General features: G+C 40.7%; 1 protein-coding gene across 1 annotated transcript; it reads right to left on the bottom strand.

Moving 5' to 3' along the window:
* Window positions 1–5,810: 5,810 nt before the first annotated feature.
* Window positions 5,811–21,101, bottom strand: LOC311262931 (putative ribonuclease ZC3H12C; the record flags this gene model as incomplete). The annotated part of the gene is made up of 6 exons (XM_084362681.1): window positions 21,016–21,101; window positions 11,870–12,736; window positions 9,162–9,301; window positions 8,752–8,986; window positions 7,825–7,931; window positions 5,811–7,324 (listed from the first exon to the last, which is right to left on the bottom strand). Exons 2-6 carry the CDS (start codon window positions 12,622–12,624, stop codon window positions 5,811–5,813), a joined length of 2,751 nt encoding a protein of 916 aa, XP_084218807.1. The 5' UTR covers window positions 12,625–12,736; window positions 21,016–21,101.
* Window positions 21,102–23,000: the final 1,899 nt, after the last annotated feature.

Raw genomic sequence — 23,000 nt, 5'->3', positions numbered from 1 at the left:
AAATTAAATAAATGTGTCTCCAGAATGGCCTACTGCACCTTTAAACACAATAAAACCCACAAAATAATAAATCCTCTATTGGGAAACAACTGCAGATGTGAAGAGGTTCAAGCAGACAAGCAAATTCTTAAAGTCCACTGATAAAAGCAAATCATAGTACAAATATTCTGTAGGATGAGAAATTCCAGCGTATTCCATGTATTTTGATAATTGATCAAATATTGGTGGTTTTGTAACTACAAAATCTGTAAATTGAGATATATTGGTAATTTCTATTTGGAGTAATTATATAACAGCCTACCACTACAATCAAGGACATTAAACTATCTCAGATATACATCATCCAGCTGGATCTCCGTAGCTTTATCATTCAACAGACAACAAGGAGCCTCACATGGACCAGACGACACATGAAAGCTTGAGTAGGGCTTTTATTGCTCACTTTAATCACTTTTACATCAAACACAAGAACAGTCAGCATTGTCTCATTTGGCCACAGTTTCCCAGAATCTAAAGGTCTGACAGGTTTGTTTTTCATGCTTTTGTTTTGGGTTTCATCGACTAAAGCTCAGGCTCCACGGCCCTGTAGGGCTTTTAAGCGGAGAGGAGAGACTCACTCCGAAATGATGTTTTCATTAAATCTAAAAGTATAATGACAAGCTAAGAAACAAGTCATGACATGGAGGTAAAACTTGTTCATGGAGCCAATTTCATTTGAATCTAAAGGTTTTTTTCAGACATCGCACACTATGCAGCATTATTCGACTGGGTTTAATCAATATGCCCTATTAATTAGCACAGTTGTCTATGACAGCTTTGGGTATTTGGGCTGTCTTTTGGAATAAAACTCTTCGTCTGCCAGCATCAACACACAGTGAAACAGCAGCAGTGGTCAAACACTTTAATAGCTGCTTTTTATTTTGGTTTAATATTACCACTATTGACCTGAGCAAGGGGAAACATCTGAAAGCAACAAACAGCCTTTTACCTGGCTTTGGTCCCTGAAGAGGTGGCACTTAAATGATCTCTGTAGCACAAATGATGCTGTATTAAAGCATATTAGAAATAGACTCACAAACAGGGACATTGTTGATATTTTACATTTCTTTCCCATTGGATAAAATAGCTGGATTTGAGGCCATTGTAGCAACAAACAAAAACAGAATTTTGACACATAAATTCTTAAAGGTGTGTTCAGACTGAAGGTGAATCAGACTTTAGGCAGAATGACTATATGCAAGACAACAGAAGCAAGTTCACTGTGAAAACCCATCGCCCACAGTGCAAAACTGGAGTAACAACCGCTTAGTTTCTGAGAGCGGGATAGCTGGCAGTACATACTTATGTTTTTTATATGTTATAACATTCATCCAAAAGCGCCGTAATAATTTGCAATAAAAAAAGGATAAATTATGTAGTGGTGGGTCAAGTTCATGCTTCGACAAATCAGTCAAATCCGGTACAGACAAAAATCAAGTCATTCTGACATTTTGACAGGTGTTAAATGACACAACTAATGACGGTAATGTTCACTAAACTGCTTCGCTTGAGGGTGCTGCTGCCGTGCATGCTGGCTCACGTTCACACTGTCCTGGTTTGGTGGGACACTTGACTAGAACAAAGCCATCATCAAAGGGGACATTTGTAAGATATAGTCAGATTTCAAAGTTAGCTCAAAAACTGTAGGGAGGCAGCATAACTGCTTACTGACGCTCACTATACTGGACTTTTTCTACTACTACTTTTTTCTGATACTGCTATCTTTGGCTAGCTGCTGTTAGCATGTAGCCATGGAGCCATGGAGCCCTATTAGCTGACGGGAGTCTGGAATATTTTGTCACCTTACTCTATCGATAAAGGATTTATTTCGACCAAACCAGAGGTGATTGTTGAAAGACAAACCAGGACTGTTTTGGTGGGTTTTATTTCATTTATGCTGATTTTGAGCTAAGCGTGTTTTATGATGAAACTCCATGTTAGTCCAGCGAAAGAGAGAACATGAATTCAGACGCTGTACGGTAAGAAAAAAGGGGTAACAATATTGATTTTCTTGACATATTTAGTTTATTTAGTTCACATCTTAGACTAAGTAGTGAACTCACTGCTTTTACATCGCCCAGCTGAAACTACAGGGCCTATCAGCCTCCGGACTTGTGGTACGGCAGAAGGTATCAGCAGAAAGGACAGGCCAGGGCTAGCTTGTTAGCATGCAAATTTCTGTAGACACCTCTGCAGCACAGCTATCCAGACGTCTTCGACAGAACATCGGCACTGTGAGTTCATTTTTTGAATGTTTTAAACTTAAATTCTGGCCATATCTTACAAATTGCCCTTTTAACGTCATCAGTAACACCTGTGCGTGTGCTAGTCTATACACAACGCTGCCAACACGCAGGCATATTGTCACACTTTGTTTGAGGCTGACACACAACACAAGTCTTGGGTGTCTGTTGCTAGCTAACGTACATCAACAGCCAGCGTTTTCTGTTCATGGCGAAGAATCTGGTGTACAAAAAGTGTTGAATGATGAGGAGATGTGCTTGTTTCACATTCAGTCTGAACACAGTCAAGTAACATTTGTGGTGAAATCTAAACACAACATATCATTAGCACAGTTAGCAATGTATACATCCCCTTATTCTTCAGCAACACTGACTGGCATCGACTACAATCTCTTCTTGCGGATAAACATCATGTACAATTAGAAAAATAGCTCTTTAACAAGTTCATAATAATAGAAAAATATTATTTGCCCCCATACACTAAATAGGATTTTTAATATCCACAGGAATGTTAACAAAACACCTTTAGAGGTTTGTTTAATTAAATTGCAGTATAGCAACCCTGCTGCACACACAAGCACACAGTGCCAGCCAGACCAGCAGGGTGAGATCACAAAGCCATCAGAGTGTCAGAGAGAATTAAATCAACTGACAGACTTGTTAGATGATGGGACAAGCAGGAAGTACTCAGGACTTGTTCCTGAGAAGACACCTTTCAGGTCATAGCACAGCCCTGGAGGGGAATGCTTTTCAAGTAAGACAGCGTTGAATATAGATGTGTTTGTGGTTTCAGATTTATGGGAAAGGCATCATGGAAGAATTCAAGCCTGGGGAAGAAATATGAGGAGCAGTTTTGATTTAAACCACAGTCATCAAAACTTCTCTTTTGACACGGTTGATGCTAGCAAGCTTCAATATGTCTCAGGACTAATGATGACACATCACCTTTAACCACAGTCAGGTTCAATACGTGCTTTCACTGTGGTTGAGCTGACTACACCTTCACCCTCAACTGGTTGAGGTTGAATTTTGTTTGGGACTACACAGTACCATGCTTTCACTTCATGGACAATATAAACAATAGCTATAGCTGTCTCCAGAAAGTGCATTTGAGACTTTCTCTTTGCTGCACTTGGAAAAAAAGGGCAATACAAAGCCCCCTCATATAAATAAAGGCAAAATACCATAGGTGACAAAGTTTGCCACAAATACTCAAAATATTCAACTCCAAATATTTTTTTGTTTAAATATTTTCATATAAAACAATGATCTTGTTTAAAAAGTTCATAGGATACAATTTGTATCAACAAAGAGAGGTGTCATCTGGCTGCTAGATATTGTGCTAACCAGGCAAGAGGTTTAGTTTTGCAAACACTTCCTCAGATTTAAATAATCCCATTGGTGGAGATAATTACAAAAATAAGAATATTGTTATTTCCCACACCAAATGCTGTTCAAAGTGCTTTAAGAGAAGACAGCTTAATTAAATATTTTCAAAGAGAGAGCAGACAAGAGTAGTAAAAATACTGACAGGAAAGTTTTTGTAATAACACCTTTTTGGACAAACAAGCAAGTCACCTTGCAAACCTGCAAAAGTTTTGATGGATGTTTTTACTATCTTTTGACATTTCTTCGACTTTCTTCAAATTGTTAGTAGCAGTGAATGTACTGAACTACTGTACAAACTAGTCATATAAGCTTATTGCTGTCTAGGTCAGGTAATAAGTTCAACTCTGTGATCCTCATTAATAAATTAAAGGAATGGTTTAACCAAAAATGAAAATTCAGTCATTATCTCCTCCTCACCTCTATGCTGATGGACGGTCGGGTGAAGTTTCATAGTCCACAGAACACTTCTGAAGCTTTACAGCTTTGCGGCATTCTCCTAAACAACTGAAGTAGCTGGGAACTCGTTATAAAAGATGAAAAACAACCTAAAAAAAAAAAAACCCCTCTCACTTTAGACTGTTGCACACTAACATGTTTAGCCTAGCAGTGATGATTTCGGCTTAAAAAAAGGGTTTAAATAATGTTTTGTGGACTATTAAACTTCACCAACTTTCTATGAGTATAAGACTCATTTTTTTCATTTTTGGGTGATCTGTTCCTTTAAGAAAGTTATTACCACTTATATTTTGTACTTTAAAAAGGATTTCTTTTTCTTTACTGAGTTTTAATTGAACCAATGAGATTAGCGCCTCTGGGAAAAGTTTGTAGAACTAAAGACTATTATCAGTAGGTTTTCCCACCAAAGGATATTGAGCATCTGGCAGATGTGTGGGAAGATACTAATTTTAGTAAGGTGTTTCCCAAGTCTCGTCAGTCTGTTCCTGTCTATTACTGCAAAAGTATAGATCTCTTTGTATTCAACAGAAGGGTAGAAAAGATTTACACCCTGTTTGAGATGCCTAAACACTCCCGGTGGTGTCACCACTAATAAAGGAAACCCTGTGTGTCATGCACCACAGACATTCACACATTTAAAAAGGCAATAAATTAACACATATTTTAGATTCAAATAATAATAACAATCCTAATCCAACCTAAACATTCGTGGTGACCATGTTCTCAACTCAAACTTTGATATGGTTTAAAGATGTAAAAGGACACATGGTGGGTTTAAAAAAAATAAATAAAATCAACACTAAAAGCTAATGAACTGTCAAGTCAGCTAACAGGGCTATCCTAGCAGAGGAAATACACTCTAATTCAAAAGTGAACAACAGTTTGGGGTTTTCTAATGGAGTTTTTGCTATCTTCTTTTGCGGGTGCCGACTGAGTTTCACTTCCCTGTGGGGGGAAATCCGCAAAATCTCACCACAGCATCTGATCTACCACCTGTCAGTACAGAAAAAAGTTTGTTGAGCTAATTCAAGCATTAAATACGGCAGGAATGTGTTTGCAGTTTGGCAGTGAAACTTCACGATTTAATATTCCATGCCGTCATCTTAGTGACTGGAAAACTGAAAACTTTTACTCAAACGGAAAGTATGAATTTGAGCTACACTTATACCCTGATATGATTGCCAAAAAAGAAAAAAAAAAAGAAAAAACAAAGCTGAGGAGGAACAACAATAAAAAAAAGTGCCAGAAACAATAATTTTAAAATATGTAAATAAATTAAAATGCAACATATAAATTAATTTAAAATGAACAATACTGTCACCCTTGAAACACATTAAAAGCCTCCTTACGAATGCCAGTGTTTTGACTCATAACCGAAAGCTCAAAGATGCACATTAACCCCCTACCTTTCCTGATCTTAAGTGCTGAAATAGCAGGCATACTTATGCTACTTATGAAAAATATGGCAATTTTGGGATTTCCCTTTACACAAAATACCATTAAAATTAATGAGACAACTTCCCTGCAATTAAAACAAGCAGTCCATTAACCACTTAATGAGTTTTATATCTTGTGCTTGTGGTTTGGTAATGTCGAACCTGACTTCGAGGATGATTGCAAGGAATAAACCTGCAGACATGAGACCAGTAAAGATGAAGCTGGAACTTCACCATCTGGTTCAATTCAAGGACCGTGCTGCGATTTCTCCAACAAAATCGCAGCTGCAAGCTCCTGAGCATCCGTAGAATGAGGGTTCCTGGTCATCACAATCCTCACCAAATCTGGAGGGAAGATGCGGCCCAAGTTAACAAACACCCTCTCCCTAAGCTCCTGGTACCGACCAAAGGCAGAGGGCTCCTGGTGCTGGGGCACTGAGGGCAGGTGGCTTTTGTGGGTAGTGATAGGTGGAAGGGAGAGCTGCGGGAGTGGTGGAAGACTTGATGCTGGAAGGCCACGGGGCGATGAATGGGCTTGCCTATCCCAAGGAGAGAGCCAAGCCTTCTCATGGACTTCTGGTAGGCAATGGAAGGCAAACAGATCATAGCAAGGTTTCGGAGACTGCTGGTAATGGGGGCCCCAGTTCATCTGTTGCGGTGGTAGTTGGTTTAGTCCAGATTGGTTTCGTCTGGAATGAAGTGGTGACCCTTGGTACATTTGGGCGTCCTGGAGCCCACCTTCTTGCCAAAGGGAACCCGTCACACTGCGGCCGAGGGGGGAGCTCTGAGAGAGGGAGTGAGCAATGGATGTTTGGGGTGGACGTGGTGAACGAGCTTGGAATTCTCCTGGGAAACTGCTCAGCAATGGATGCTGAGGGAGGGGTGGGATGCAAGCTGAAGGGGGCTTGAAGGGACGTGGAGATGCATGAGTAGTAACAGAAGATGGAGGGTCTTCCAAGACAAAACCATGTTGTCTCCGCGGTGCTTGAGGAATGGGATAGCCATGAGGAGTATGCTGGCTCAGACCAGGAGGGGCACGGCTTACAGGGTGAGCATATTGACCAGAGCAGTGAGGATGGTGGTGATTATGATGGTGGTGATGGTGGCACTTGGGGCCATCGTCTAACAAGGGATCAGGAGAGAAGGAGTCTGAGCTGACACTGCCTTCACTGCTACAGTCTGAGGGCAGTGATCCTGCTCGCAGATCAGCAGGGAAGAAGCATTCAGGACTCTGTGGTACTACCAAACTGAGGCTGGAGTAGGCCTTAACCAGTGAGCTGTAGCCCAGGTCTGGAGACTCACATCTGTGGTAAGTTTCAGCGAAACTTGGTCCTGAGGTGCCAGCAAGCCTGGAGCTGCCTCCAGCACCTCCCCCAGGGTGCTCCCATTGGTCCAGACCTCCTGAAGAAGGAGGTCCCCCTGGAGCAGGATGCCCTAAAAAGCTGCTGCTACAGCTACTGCTACTGCTGTTGCTTCCCCTACGTCCTTCTTGTACCCGAACCCTATCCTCCAGGAGGTCATTAAAGGACCTTCGGGGGCTGCTGGGATTTGCCTGTTTCTTTGGAGTGCCCCGACTTTGCTCAGCCTCGGCCATTCCTGAACTTTGGCTCTTCACCATCAGGGCATCTTCCAGCAGGCCTCTGGAAGCTACTGATGAAATTTTAGCACTGGCACGGAGCTCATCAGCCACAGCACGCTGGGGCTGGCTTCCCCTTTCAGGGTGATAAAACTTGCACTTGTGTCCATATGTGCACTTCTTCCCTGAATGAAGAAAAAAGGAAAGCTTTTCTAAGTCATTTGCTGGAATGGAAATATTTTATAAAATCTTGGTTAGTGGATAGTATTTATATTCTTTTTTTTTTTCTTGTGTTATTTCCACAAGCTTTATGTGTTACGATAAGGCTACATAAAACATTCATGTGTGGTTGCTTTTGACATTGACTGTGATGAATAATTTTTCCCGACCTCAACAACAGAGGTACAATTTGTCATTAAATGTTATAAGGCCAGTTTGACAACAGGGAATAAGTACAAAGGTGCTACTATTAGCTCACTTATTAGGAGCCAAACTCTAAGAAAGAAAATTCCCTGCGTACTGTTATTCCCTGTTGTACCCTGCCCAGTGATTACTGCACATGCCCAATGATAACTGCACATGTGCAACTCTCAATAGATGACTACTTTTTTTTTTAAATATTACAGTTCTCTCATAGGCTTGAAGTTCTGCACTGACAGAAGTGTAATCAAGTGCATATTTTTACCGTAAGGACATGGCTGCTTCCTGTGTTCAGGAATAATAGGCTTCTTTCTCAGGAAGTTCTCCAGACTGGGTCCATGGCGTCCTAGCGGGTCATCTGGTGGCATGAACCTAAAAACACAATGAAAGATTGAGAAATCTATTAACCCCAAATGTAACAAAAGAACCTTAACAACCTGAAAATATATATTTCCACTGTGGATTCTGTAATTCTGACACGTCAGGGAGGTTCTGCTGTGACGGATCCAGAGACACTTAAGTTCTATTTTTGGGCTAACAGCAGATCCTAGTACCTGCATGTGTATTCAAATTCTAAGTTAATGTAGAAGCTCTACAGTTTGTATTAACTGAAAGAAGAATATCTTAACATTTACAGCAACAGCGGAAGGAGCTGATCAAACCAATAGGTCAGGTAGCACCAAAAGCATTGTGACAATAGATCACTTAAGTAATATGGGACACAATCCAAAAACTAAAGAAAGTCCTTTCCAGTGTGGTGAGTGGATTTGATCAGTAAACAAAACTAAAGCTAAGTAAAAACGAATATAGGAACAGAGGAGAGGAAATAAACAGGAAGCCCTTAGATAAGTTCCCTGCAAAATTACATTATGCAAACATTAAAAGGATGCTGGCTTGAGACACACTGGGTGTAGCAAACAGAAAGGTCATTTCTTGTACAGAAGTGAAAGCTTTTTTTGTTTTCATTGCTCATACATAGCAGCCAAGCTCCTACACTGCATTTTTCTATACATAAAAAAATGCCACATTTTCTTTATCAGTGTTTTTTAAAAATATTTTCTTCAACTAAAATATGGTGGGGGAACTAACTTAAGGATTGGTCAATTTTCTGTAAAAAGAAAAAAAACCAACAAAATGTTTCTCTTTTCTTCACTCCAATAAAATTTGTTTTCCTTTGGCATTAGTTTCTTACTTGTCATTCACAAAAGAGTACATCAGTAGACGCTCATCAATGAATTTCTTCCACTCTGGCTTCTCATTGGCGAGGTCACGGTAGTTGTCGTTGGAAACAATGATGCCGTCTGACTCATAAGCCAGTTTGACGATGAAGCGGTCATCATAGCACACCACACGGCGTCCCTGCACGCGGCGAGATGGAGTGAAGACCAGGATCTTATCTTTCTCTAGCCGTCGGAGGATCTCTTGATCTGGAGAAGAAGACAGTTAAACATAAAAGGACAAGAAAAAAATGATAAATGTTCACTTTGGTATTGAAGAAGACAAAAATCCCTCATGAAGAAGAGGATTTAGGCACATGCTTTGCTTGCTTTAGATTGTTGATAGTGACTTTAAACCATCACTAAAAAATATAGTTGCCCTTACCTGTGATGAGGGCATCAGGTCGAGATTGCTCCTTTCTCCATGCAGGGACAAAAACAGTGATGTCACGATGACCTTGTTCCAAGAACCAATCAACAGCCAGCTGGATGCCTTGACAGGAGAACACTTCCTTATTTCCATGACTGCAAGAGAGAGACATGTTAAAGACAATCAGTGATGCAAATGCAAACAATATGATTATCCTACCACCAAAATATAAAACCTGATTCAAAACCTGATACCACTCTTCAATTATTTGATTGGCATCAATTTTAACAAATCCGCAGGGAAGGAAAAGAGACATTTTAAATGAACACCTTGCAATTATTACTGTATTGATGGTATTTGGAGATAAAAAAAACTATTTTCTCTTTACAATCACTGACATGACAACACAGTTACAAACATCATAAAATAACATCGGGAATGTTAAGTTAAACAAATGGTTGAGAGGCTGGTGTGAAATTAAGGTGCAGTCAGAATTATGCGTCCACTGAGAGTGACATCAGCTCATTAGGAGAAAACAACAAGAGATCTCTTTGCTTTGTTCACACATTTCATTTTTGACAACAAGAATCTTGGCCTGAAGTAATTGAGGAAATTAACACGCAGGGAGGTGAAGAGGATAATTATGATGAGCTTGATATTTTTTTATAATCCTGTGACAGCTGGAAACGTTTATCATTTGTTCGATAAACGTGTTGAGGCATTATTCAGGCATTATTCAGACATTCAATCTTCTCTCCTGCATTCAACACTGACTTTTTATTGGGTGGTGTTTCAACCACACACATGCACTACCTTATATAGGTCCATGTTCGAGCCAAACTATACACACAACTTGACAAAAGTCACTGAAAAGCAAATACACTCCTACAACTACTGAAGAACATGTTGCAAAACTAAACTCTAAACTGTTTAAACTCTATTTGGGCCACTGAACTTGTTGAATGGTAGTAGAGTGCATACCTCTGCCAACATCCAAAAGTCCCCTTTGATTCAATCAATCTTAATCCAGTATCAAACTTGATAGCCCTGTACTTCCCTAAATTTTAAACCACCAATAACTGCTTAACCATAATTTAAGATCACCAGATCTAAGATCAAATTGTACCCACTCATTGATACCATCCACCTAAATATGCTTAATTTTTATCTTTTTTTTACCAAAATCATCTGTGCATTATAACCTGAGAAATGAACACAACTTTTGAAGAATGCCCTCTCTCGCAATGTTGAATAAAAGTAAGAATGGTTACTGTGTGCCTCCTTTTTAAATGGATCCACATCACAAGTTAACGGGATCTATTCTGTGCCAGGACCCATCTTATATTCAAGTTTGGTGGAAATCCGTTCAGTGTCACTTCGAGGATGTTCATATGTCATTACTATCAATGTAGATGATTATAAAAAGGATCAGCGATCTGGCAGAATGGTGAGACAACTGAAACCCTTCCAAGGAAACAGAAACACCAGATACACATTAACTTTCTGTTAACTTTCTGAAGATGCTTGTGTCATGCTCACCAGAAACAGAAACAATGTTTCATAAATCTACTGTTTTGTGAAGTAAGTTCTGAAAATGATGAACATGCCATATGTTTGTACTTCAGGTGGATGATGTAACAGTGGGAGCAACTAACAATCTAGTGCACGCAGACAGAGCAGAGCAGAATCAGAAACAGGAAGGAGAGCTGCGCTGTAAGTCCCAGAGACTGCAGTGACTGAGGAGGAGGATTTTCAATTAAAACACTAGCGACCATCTTGTGATGGGCTCACACCAGCTCAGTAGTCATTACTACAATATTATGTGAGTAGTCGGTACTCATGGGCCGGACCACACCCATCTTCAAACTCAACCTTCATTTTGATCTCAACTACACACCTGTAAAGTTTCATGACTACGTAAAAAGTAATATGGGCCAGGGGCGTTAAGTGTGAGGGGGGCAACCCCATAATTTGTGGCCCCCTTGCTCTGTCACGCTGACAAAAATCTGTCCACAGACGGACAGACAGACATATATACACTAGTCAAAACTCTATGATAGTTTTCACTTCAAAATGTGTCTCCAGGACCCCAATTTACCATGATGACACACACACTGTCGCAGCTGGTAATAATAATAGAGGCTCAAATCATCTCCCAGTTAATCACTGTTAAAAAAGAGATATCTTATTATTCTGTTCCAGTTATGTTTATATCATGCGTTTATAAACTTATTATGACTATCTAAGTCTGTTATAATAAGAAAATAGAAAGAATAGAGATGAACTGTGGTCCAGACTTTCAATTAGTCTGCTTACTCGGATCACTCTTGGCTGACATGTGGCCATAGTATGGTCTGCTGGTGGCTCAGATCTGGCAGTGGACCGCCCAGGCTCTATCATTCCATTCAGTATATGGGCTGGATGAATGCGTCCGGTTTCATTTTGCTATCTGGATTTTGACAAGAACTGTCTGCCTAAAGTTTGCATGAACATGTTTTCAGTTGTATTGTAATAAATCAGTCTATAATTATAAACACAGAGTTTTATGCGATGCCAGTAGGTGTGACCCTGTCTTTCTTGGTTATGTGTACAGGCCCCGACCTTTGGGGCACTATAAAGAAAGACTTGATGAAAGTGAGTAAATGTTTGCTACAGTACGTGTATGAGTAAGTAGAAGGCAGAAGAGCATAAACCTGTCGTTTCCGAAAACTTCTCATCCTTACCTCATGGCTACGTTGCTCCCATCCACCACAACAGGCCGAAGGTTTTCTCTGTCCTCCAGCACCTGTGACGGAGACAGCAGCCGGCAGGAGTCCAGAGAGGAGTTGGAGGAAGCCAAAGAGGACGACAACGAGGAGGAGGGAAACTGGGAAACAGTCGAACCTCCTTGCTGCTCCATCTCCGTCTTGGTTCCCAGTTTGACCAGTTCACCTAGGATGTCATTGATGAGTGCGTCTGGGCCCAGTTTCCTCAGCACCAGCAGCACCAGCTCCTCAGAGTAGCCCAGCTTGAGAGCAAACTCCACCTTGGTGCGGTAGTCTGTGGCAGGGTCAGTGGGGGATGATGTTTCTAGCTGTGGGGGGTCTCCGGGGGGTCGATTTGGTGCCAGGTCCAGCCTGACTCTCTGACAGGAGGTCTCTTGGTGGTGTAGGGGCGGAGGCTGATCGTGCTGAGGGTTCTGAGATTCAGATCCAGTCCCAATTTGGAGCCGTTCATCATCACTGTCGGACACAGCACTCTCCTCAGAGAAGTTACTACAACTACTCCTGCTGCTGTAGCTTGAATGAGTAATACTACTACTATCGGTGCTGTTACTTGGAGCACCAGCTCTGACATGTAAGACCCCTATACTCCCAGTGCCTGTCACAGTGCTCAGGCCAGCCTGCCGCTCAGCACCATCCACATGGAGGTAGTCCAGATCCAGCCCCAGGCTGAGGATGTGGCCTGTCCCATCCTCCAGATGGTCATTCACGCCCATGAAGCCGTCTCATACATCCAGCTCCACGCCCTCCGTTCCCTCCTGGGCACCTGATGGACCCCACCGTTACTGCTGATAGTTAACAGCTGACTGATGGGTCCCGAGGGTGAAGCTTGAGAGAGACAAGAATCAACTGGTTATATTTCTGAGGAACGCATGTAAGTGGTGGTGTGCAGATTGTTTTGTTCACTTTTGTATTTGTTTGGATAAAGACAAAATCATTGAATGGTTTCCAATATACACCAAGAACTGATTGTATGACTTTATAACCTGATTTACACCTGGTATCATTACCATGTGATCTGTATCTGAAAATATTAACTGAATATGTAAAAACACAAGTTATTGCAGGACTTAATTGTATGCAGAATGTATTGCAATCAGGATGCTTTTAGACCTGAAGGTGTTCAGATCTCACACAGGTGTAAAAGCACTCATTACAGTATGGAAACACACATCTGTCCACTTTGCCTCTTCCTGACATCTCAAGCAAACCCTTCAAAAACCTTCAGACAATCTCTTCATCACTTCCCTCAGCCAAATTTATATACTGAAATCTCACCACAGATTGAGGTAACAAGAACACTTTTAATTAATATCAGATGTTAAATGCAAAGTCTCATGAGGGTGCAATAACTAAACTTAAACAGGAGTAATGTTTTATGAACTTCACTGGAACACAGCAGGCTTCTAAGAGTTAAAGTTTTAAACTGTAACCTCCTCTACCTGCTGTTCCACCTCTGCTGATTTGCATTTTAGCAGCGATGAGCTGAGCGTCAAAGAAACATCAATTAGACTAGAGGCAAAATATAGAAGAATAGAGAACAGAGGCCAAACCGCGTCCCTGACATGTATTTGCCATAGACCGTGGCCAACAATCACACCTTTGAGTTGGCAAACAGGATAAGCCAAGAAAGACACATCTCACATTACTACCAACACAAGTCATATACATTGATACAGTAATTTATGTCTTTAAGTTTAAGCACGCATTAAATATATATTTGCTATCTGGATTTGAGCAAGAAGTGTCTGCCAAAAGTTTGCATAAACATGCATTCAGTTATACTGTAATAAATCAGTCTATACTAACACTGAATTAATTATATGTATGCGATGCCAGTAGTATGACCCTGTCTGTGACTTGCTCAAATTGGACGGTGTTATGGGATAACTTTTGCTGTGAATTTGCGCTATATAAATAAAGATTGATCGGCTGTAGAAAAATGACACAATAGACGTATGCTGTAGATTAGTTCCCTGTATACCTCACTCTCAACATGCTATTACTGTAGGTCTGCCACCGGGCTGGATTTTTCCTGGAAAAATGAAGGACGTTTGACGGCACAAAGGAAATGTTAATGCCAGTGCTTAACCCAAGCAGGAAGAGTTTTCCCTGGCTAATTTTCCCAAGTTGTAGTGGAACAACTGGAATAACTGTGGAAACTCTACAAGCGCTCTACAACGCTCTACAAGCGCTCCAGTGTTATGTCAAAGCTTGTTCCCCCATTGATATGTGTTTCCTCTTACCACCGGGACTTGAGACGGTTCAAAACCGCCATTCTTACTACTAGATCAATAAGAAACCAAACCTGCCTACTTATTGATACAACCAGGTGTTTTATTCTTTCACAGCACTGAGATCAGGGTTTCTAGATCAGACAGGGATTCTGACAGTTGTCTTTTGCTTTGGACTGTAGCCATGGCCTTTAGCGGGAGCCGTGTTGCTAATGGTGTCTGGCTAATGGCGGCGCCAACAGTATAACGGGTATACCCCGGGGAAACACTTAAGGGGAGAGAAAGTTAGATAAGAGTTGTGCGAGAATACCACAATGACATGGCCACATGCATATTGTCATTAATGGCATGTTTCAGTAAGTTCCCACTGCAATAAAGGTCTGATTCTACCGAAGAATCTACAAAGTTTCTTGATGTTTTGGATGCAGAGTTTCACAGTACATTCGTGCTTAGCAAAAATACGTGTCAGCCACTTCCAGAGGTATGTAGGGGAGTAACTGCACTTGTTTTTTACTTGAGCAATAAACTTTTTTATGAGTTGTCACACATACATCAAAAAATTAAGAGCACACAAGCAGTGGCAAGAATTTATCTTAGTGCACTGCCAATAAAGAGAGAAGTTCAGACATCTCAGACAAAGTTCTGTCTGAGATGCTTGAATGTGCAAGAATAGCAGTGCCAAGACATCAGAGAAATAAAAACTTCTATGCTTGGTATAGAAACAGATTTCTGAAAGTGTTGCAAATCACTTTTTTTCTGAATGTAAGGTCATGGAACTATTTCAGGATAAAGTTAGTCATCCGAAAGAGGTCATTATAATTGTAGAAAGTGACAGAGTGCTACAAAATTAGAGTATAACTCAATGTCATGTTTTAAAAAAGAAAGAATGAAACTGGAAACCTATATGTATTGAAAAAAAGTCACTTCTTATTAATATACAGTGATTGTTTGGCCAATATTATACATTTACAAAGCTTCAACACTAAGTGCTGTTCAAGTCCAACCAGCACTTCCTGTAAGCCACAAAGGCAAAAGCCGTTGTGCTATAACTGCTATCTACCGTTGCGTGACTGTAATGTTTGCTATATTGTCCCTATTTCCAGGTAACGGTGGAACAACTGGAATAACTTTGAAACTCTACTCTGCAAAAGAAAAATAACTCTGCTGATGGAGGAGGCAGAAAAGGTGAAGAGGGAGAGTGATAGAAACTGAGGAAAAACAAGAGTGATCAGGGTCAAACTGATATTCTTACGGTTTGTTGCTTTAGACAGCTGCCAAGTGGACAGGAGGCAAGACAATGGTATATTTGCCTGAATATAATGTTTGTTGTTTGTTTGTTTGTTTGTAATCTAAAAAGGGGGGATGTCATTTTACTATTTACCTATTTACAACAGTATCACATAATGAGCCCCTTCTGGCCCTGTGATCATTCTGTTTGGAGGCTAGTCTGTTCCTAAGCACAAAGTTTGGCCCCAGGCTGTTTGAGCGGAGGGAACACACATTAAAGGTTGATTATTTGTTCCTGTACTTTCAAATTAATAATGTTTCTTTTTCAATTGTAAAAACTAATAAACAAAAACTGAGAAAAAAAAGTGAATTGTTTTAATGCATTTTAATTCTGATCTTTACAGGTCAGACAGGGGGAATGTAAACATCCCCTTAGCACTTCACTTCAAATCTGGCCCTCCTGAAGATCTGTTGTAACAGGCAAACTTGCAAAAACAGTTCAATGCAGTTTGTGTTTGATTTCAAACAGTTTCTAAGGCTGTGCCGTGAGAAACGAGCCTCAGACAGTGAAGTCCTGGAGGATTTATTCTCACTCCTATGGAATCAGTTTGAAGGAACCTCTAACGGCCCTCACTTTCTCCTGTGGGGGTCCACAATTGGGTGAAACAAAGAGGGATCTGTTGTGATGTGACATTACTTTACATGACCACTTAAAAAACACAATGTGTGCTCTTTGCTCCCACATATCTACTACTGTACAAAGATCACACATAGACACACACATATATTAAAACACACGCATTACTACATAATAACGATACTATTTTCACTTTACTGTCCTTAATCCTTGAATCTAGTTCAGTTTTGTTTGTTTAATGCACAAGGTAAACCTCAGTACATCAGAGCTTTTGTTCATTGTGTTGAAGATTAACAAAAATGGGAACAATAAGAAGGTCGTTCTTCCAGTTGCCTCTACTTGTCTTTTTGCTCAATGCACAAACACGCTCTTCAAAGATGGCTGTGCACAAAGGAATTGAGAGTCAAAGGCCAGTCATGTGATAAGTGGATTCAACACAGCACCTGTGATTACTGGTATGATGTGGACAGAGAGGCCGTGGGCCTGCTCGGGCTGCTTCCACACCACAAACAAATTTCAGTGTTTGTGCGGACGGTTGTTTATCTGTGGAAATACCCACGAAGGGTACTTCCAAAAATCAAACTGCTCCCAGGTCTGTGAAAGAAATATATATGTATGTTATTTACAGCTTTGGTGTCAATGATGGTATTGTAAGGTCTCTGACGAAAAAACACATGGGAGCATCTCGGATTCAGTTTAACTGCTGTTTGTACAGTAAATTATTTAGAGCTGCAATTATGAATCGAATAAGTATTTGTCAACCATTAATCATCTATTTGGATATTTGGTTGAGTTGATTTTTTAAGACAGAAAAGACAAATTTCTCTGATTCAAGCTTTTTTAATGTGAATATTTTCTGGTTTATTTGCTCCTCTGTGACAGTAAACTGAATATCTTTGGCTTGTGGACAAAACAAAACATTTGAGGATGTCATTTTGGGCTTTTGGAAGCACTGATCAACATTTTTTTTAGTCATTTTATTGACCAAACAACTAATTAATTAATCAGTCAAATTAAAGAACAGACTAATTGGCATTGAAACTAACCGTTAGTTGCAGCCCTGAAAACATCCTGATTTGAACTGAAACCTTACTTAATCTGACATGGCAATGCGAAACCTCACAACAAAAACTACATCCCGACAGATACTTGATTTTTGGGGCTGCTGTCGATACAAATATGGGAGGGAGAAACAACTTCTAATATTTATGTATCAATATGTATTGTATGTATTTTACAGAAATTCCTCGAATGAGGTTATCAAACACTGGTGACAACGATAATTAAGGAAGGCAGGATAGTTTACAGTTTTACAAGCATCTTTTCCTAATCTGTTTAAAAAAGTTTTTTATTTTGTAGCTCATATCAGCCAATAACACCAGCCAACAGATATAGTCTATTCAAAATCTGTGCAAAAATTTAATGAAACCACAGGAAATGAAGTGAGACTGCGTGACTTTACTGAACAGTAACAGCTAGGACCACCAGTGTCCATTATTTAATGCTTTTGCATTAAAGACATCATCATTAGGTCACCACACTCTGAGCAAGAGGAATCGGACCAAAGACAGGAAACAGCAAATGTCTCCTAGTAAAAAATTGAGTCATATGTCTTGCTAATATTCGCCACAATAAGCTCCTGGCAATACCAGACTGAACGAGAATATTCAAATATTCTCTGCAGACTATTTATCAACCAGTCTGCTGGCAACCTCAAAAGAGCTCATTTCAGACATTTTATTCATGTGTATATGTGGTTATATTTCAGCAGCAGTTGTAATGAGGAGTCTCTTGGATCTCAGGCTAAAGCACCGGAAGGCAGGGGCCTCTTAATGTCCCGACCCCGACGTCTAAGCTGCCGCGCCGCTGTTTGTCACCCTGAATGCCACAAGAGAGCTGGAATAATTTAGTCCGCCAACAACAAAAGAGACACAAAAGGAAAGAGCGAGATTGTGTTTGTGTGTGTGTGTGTGTGCGCGCGCGTGTGTCAGGGGGTGGGGGAAAGAAGTGTGTCTGGCTTGCTGTCCCTCAACAATGCAGCTGCCACCCAATCTGTCCTTCTGTGACGGGAGCATTGTTCTCTCAGCTTGAGCAGCATGCACAGACGGAGCCTGGGGTTTTTTAAACCTGTTCACCTCCAGCAACACACACAGACACACACACACATGCACATGATGCCTGGTAATTCAGGAGTCACACTCGCCTCAGTCACAGGTTGTCAGACGGAATCTTTGAGGAGTCAGCAGAAATATGACGGTGACACAGCAAGTGTAAAACACCAGTCAGAAGGAGAAGTGTAGGTGTGATCACTGCAGTCTTAACAACCAGAATGACTTTTAGTGTCTCGCTGTGACTAAGTCTTAGAAATATGCACTATGTAATACAAACAAGGTAAAAAACATATGCTCTGCAATTTTGCACAGACAGCTGCACTTCACTGCACTGTGGTGAATATACCCAAAAGTTGTGGAGAAAAGAGGGCTCTTCTTTTACAATAACACCAAAGTGCGATGACATTAAAATGGTCCTTGTTGTTGATCAGTTAAATTATTTCAAGTAATAATAATAATGATAATGATAATGATAATGATAATAATAATAATGAAAATGATAATGATAATGATAATGATAATAATAATAATGATAATGATAATGATAATAATAATAATAATAATAATAATAATACATTTATTTTATATAGGGCTTTTCAAGGTACTCAAAGACACTTTACAGGTCAAAAAGCAGAATAATAAAGAACATAAAAAAGACACAGAAGCTGTAAATTAAACTATTTTTTTTCTCAAACCAATTTGTTGTAATACAACCCTAAAATATTTTATTTCAAAAATTATTTTGCCTAAACGTTTAATTGTTTATTGTCAAGTTTCAACGGATGTTTATAATACTGTGTAAATGGTTCATAAACACTGTGTTGTTCATCAATAGACATCATTTGGATGTCCCTTATATAGCTGCAACAGACTCTGCTTAATAAATGGTTTACAAAGCATTTCATTGTTTGTTGACAGTCAAATAACTATTAACTACAGTTTAATCAACTACAAATGTATTTATTTATTTATTTATTAATGATGGTTATTATAAAGTGTTACCATGTAATGTACCAGAATTACCAGAATGTAACCACTCACATTATATGTAGTAATGTACATCTGCACGAAAAAGAGTTGTATTTTTTGTGTATTTTTTTTATGAATCTAGATTTGGATAGATTCTGCTGTGACAAGATGTCCGGATGTCAAAACATCTGCTTGGTCTCTTTGGTCGACATTTCTAGACAAATACCATAGACTGCCGTGGTAAATGGTGTTCTCTGCACATCTAAACTACACAGACAACAGCAATATTGAGTCACGTCTACCCTAAGCCTGTTTTTCTGTATCAATGAAATGGCATTGGCACTTGTATTTTGGCACAACTTTTCTGTTGAGCAAGATATTTACTATTACACCCGTCATTTTTCTAATCAATTTAGATTTGTGGGTTTAAGGCTTAATATGACATGTTTTAAGTGTGTTTAATGTCTTAAAGAAAACAATAAAAACCTGCACCACGATAATGTAGAAAGATAATAAAGATTCTTTAGGTTAATTTGGTTGATAATTCAGACATTGAGAAATGATTCTCAAAACTCTGGGTTGCTAAATCCAAGTCTGTAAGAACATATAATATGTAAAGAATAACTCATCTACCAAATAATTTCTATAGCTGTGTATGTGTTTAGTGGAAGGAGGGAGCCTTCTATAGTGAGCAGATGCTGCAGCCTCCACCTCAGTGACCCAGCCTGCCTTCACTGCCGCTGCACTGCGTGTATCTCTGTATGTGTCATGATCCAGGGTTAGCCCCCTTGGGGGCATACGGGGGGATGAGCTCCCCCGAGGCCAGACCCTGACCAGTCCCTCAGGGCCGTGCCATTTGCTGGCAGTGAGCCAGTCTGCCACGCCAGTGACCGGCTGGGAGAGGGGAGGGGGTCGGACAAAGGGGGCATAGAGGGTGGGGGGTGGGGTATATATGGACAGCGGGGGCAACAGATGCCTGCTGAAGCCACAGGGGACCTCCCTGAAAGCATCCTCCTCCACCCTCCTCCACCGTCCCCTACTTCTCTACTGCAACTGGTGGCGCGCAGATTCACCGTCAGTGATACATATCACCACTGTCTGTCATGTGACCTCTGTGGTAGGGGGCTGTGGGTAGCACTCACTTTCACCTCTGACTTGTGCAGACTCCCAGTTGGTTACGTCTGGTTCTGCCTCCCTAAGCCCAGGAGCAGACATGTCACACGCCGTCATATGTGAGGATATAGTGGTGAGCCTGCAATCACTGATTATCAATACTCTCACCATTATATAAATATTACTCTGTGATTGGTTTGATTAATTCAACTGGAGTGAAATTAAGCTCCTTAAATTCCTTTTGTTGTAGGGGAACCCCAAGGAATCCCCCAAAGAGCCCTGGCTGAAAACCACATAAAGTCTGTCTGTCTGTCTCAATTTCACTTGTGAACACATTTTATACTGACATCTACTCTTAACCTTCCAAAGTGAAAAATACATTCGTAAAAAACATAGTTTTTGAGATTTGAGAAATTTCATTCTGGACCAGAGTGGTAGACTGGCTACACAAATATTATTTTACCACTGTAGGTACTGCCAGTCTATGAGTTCAATCATTTAAGTACAGTTAATAAAGTAGCTGCAACTTTCAACATGTTAAAAATGTAACTCTAGACAGAAAAACATAATCATAATTTTGCACATATAGGCTGTTGTTGCTGTTTAACTGATTACTGTGAGCTGTGGTAACAAACTTTTTTGGACAGTATGGTCAGGGGGATTTCATGATAAAAGATAACATATAAATAACAACACTTACAACACTGCAATGCAAGTGTGTCAAAGCATGATAACAGCGCTTTAAATATTCTTTATCGTGCAAAATTTGGGTGGACCCGAGGTTAGAAACACAAGGAAAGGAACAAAAACACTTACCACACAGCTTCAGGAGAAATAGCAAGGAAGCAAAACAGAGAAAATGCAAGAACTCCTACAATTTCTGTCATGAAAGGCTGTCTTTGGTCATTCCACAAAGTCAAAAAACTTCAGAGGGAATTTCCCAGTAATAGTGCTGGATGTAAAGCAAGCCCGGATGTGTAACAAAATTCCTTTTTTAAAGCAAAAAATAAATAAGTCAAATCTCAGTATCCACTTAAGAGCTGGAGAAAGTAAAGCTGTCAATCCAAGTGGGGCTGAGCAAAGTTGGTTTCCTGGTAGCAATCCTATGAGATCAGCCTTCAAGTTCTCCTTTTTGGTTGAGAAGCAGAGTGCAGTGTCCTGAGGCTGCAGGTTTAGCGGTGTGACTGACAACAGATGGAGTGTGAGACATCTACCATCCCCTCCTCACACTGAGTCTGCCTACCGACCAATACCGACGCAGGATTCTGACAACAAACACACACGTCTCACTTTCCTGTCTTCACCAAAGCTTATTCTGTACACACACCAATGACCCCCCTCTCCACCAATGAAAAGGGACACTAAGCTAGGATATCTCCTCCCCCTGCATCCCCCAACCCAAAACTCCACGGACACGCACACACACACACACACACACACACACACACACACACACAAACACACACACACACACACACACACACACACACACCACACCACAACACAACACAACACAACAAACCCATCCGCCGGCTCGAGCACATGAATGGACGAGAAGGCGTGAGTTGACAATGGTGGGGAGGGGGACACAAAGGAGGGCCCGTGGCGAGCAGCTGCACACACACACACCATGCTCAGGGCCATTACACGCGCACACACACATGAGGAGAAAGAGTGAGTGAAAAAAACACAGGACCCAGAATTGAGCCCTGCGGAACACCTGGCCCACTGGGGACGGCTGCCGCCTTCAACCTCTTTGTTTCATGGATGGGGGATTGGTTTGACTCAGACAATGAGGCAAATTATGTAAAAAGTAGTGTGTGCTCCCAAAATGGGTGTTCAGAGTGTGACTGCCTGTGTGTGTGTGTGTGTGTGTGTGTGTGTGTGTGTGTGTGTGTGTGTGTGTGTGTGTCTGACAGAAAGTTAGCAGGTGGGGAAGGAAGCTGTGAAGGGAAAAAGCCTTCGAACTAACAAGAGGCAGAAAAGCCAAAGGAAAAGACAGAAAAGGAAAAAAACGAGAGAAGGGCTTTATTGTTTGGACACGGCCCTGACAAAATGGCGGCGTCTTTTTAAAGGCCTCAGATTATGAGGAGGGGTATTACTTTTAGGCTCAGAGGAGACCGATACAAAGACTGGCTGCCAGTCAGGCTGGACTTAAACAGTTCCAGTTACCAGGCCCATTTTACCCTCAAAAAGGAAGAGGTTTATTATTTTTCCCAACCCTGCCAATGAGAACAAAACATGATTTACCCTTCAATAGAGAAGAGTACAGACATACATGCCAAAACAACCTGTCAAGAAGAAAATGAATCCTTGTCCAATTAAATATGAGTGCAAATGCTGGAATAGAACAAAATAAAATATACCATAGCGTATAACTTAACTAAAGGGGAGATGGTATTTTACCATTTCAGAGTAAAGATCAAAATCTTTAGAACGAAAACTCCCCCTGCTAGTGTTTCCATGTGGTGTTACTGTCACTGTCCCAAAGACAGCATTAGCAACATGGCTACTGCTGGCAGCCTGGCTACAGTCCAAAGCAAAAAACAATCGTAAGAATCCCAGTGTTCAGTCTTGTTTTACCTCAGTTTCTATCACTGGTCTTCTTCACCTTCTTTGCCTCCTCCATCAGTGGGTTCGTTTAGAGTTTCCACAGTTATATTAGTTGTTCCACTGTTAGGTGGGGATACAGACCGAGGGAAACAATGCCTCCTCCGGATTCAGTTGTGCAATGGCTGATGTGCCTTCTTGTGCCGTAATTCTTTCTTCAAAATCCAGCCTGGTGGCAGACTGAATGGTTC

This window comes from Pagrus pagrus (assembly GCF_965226575.1).
Source record: "Pagrus pagrus genome assembly, chromosome: 9".
Lineage (NCBI taxonomy): Eukaryota > Metazoa > Chordata > Actinopteri > Spariformes > Sparidae > Pagrus > Pagrus pagrus.
Note: the sequence above shows the minus strand (reverse complement) of the source record. Positions and strands in the feature narration are given on the sequence as shown.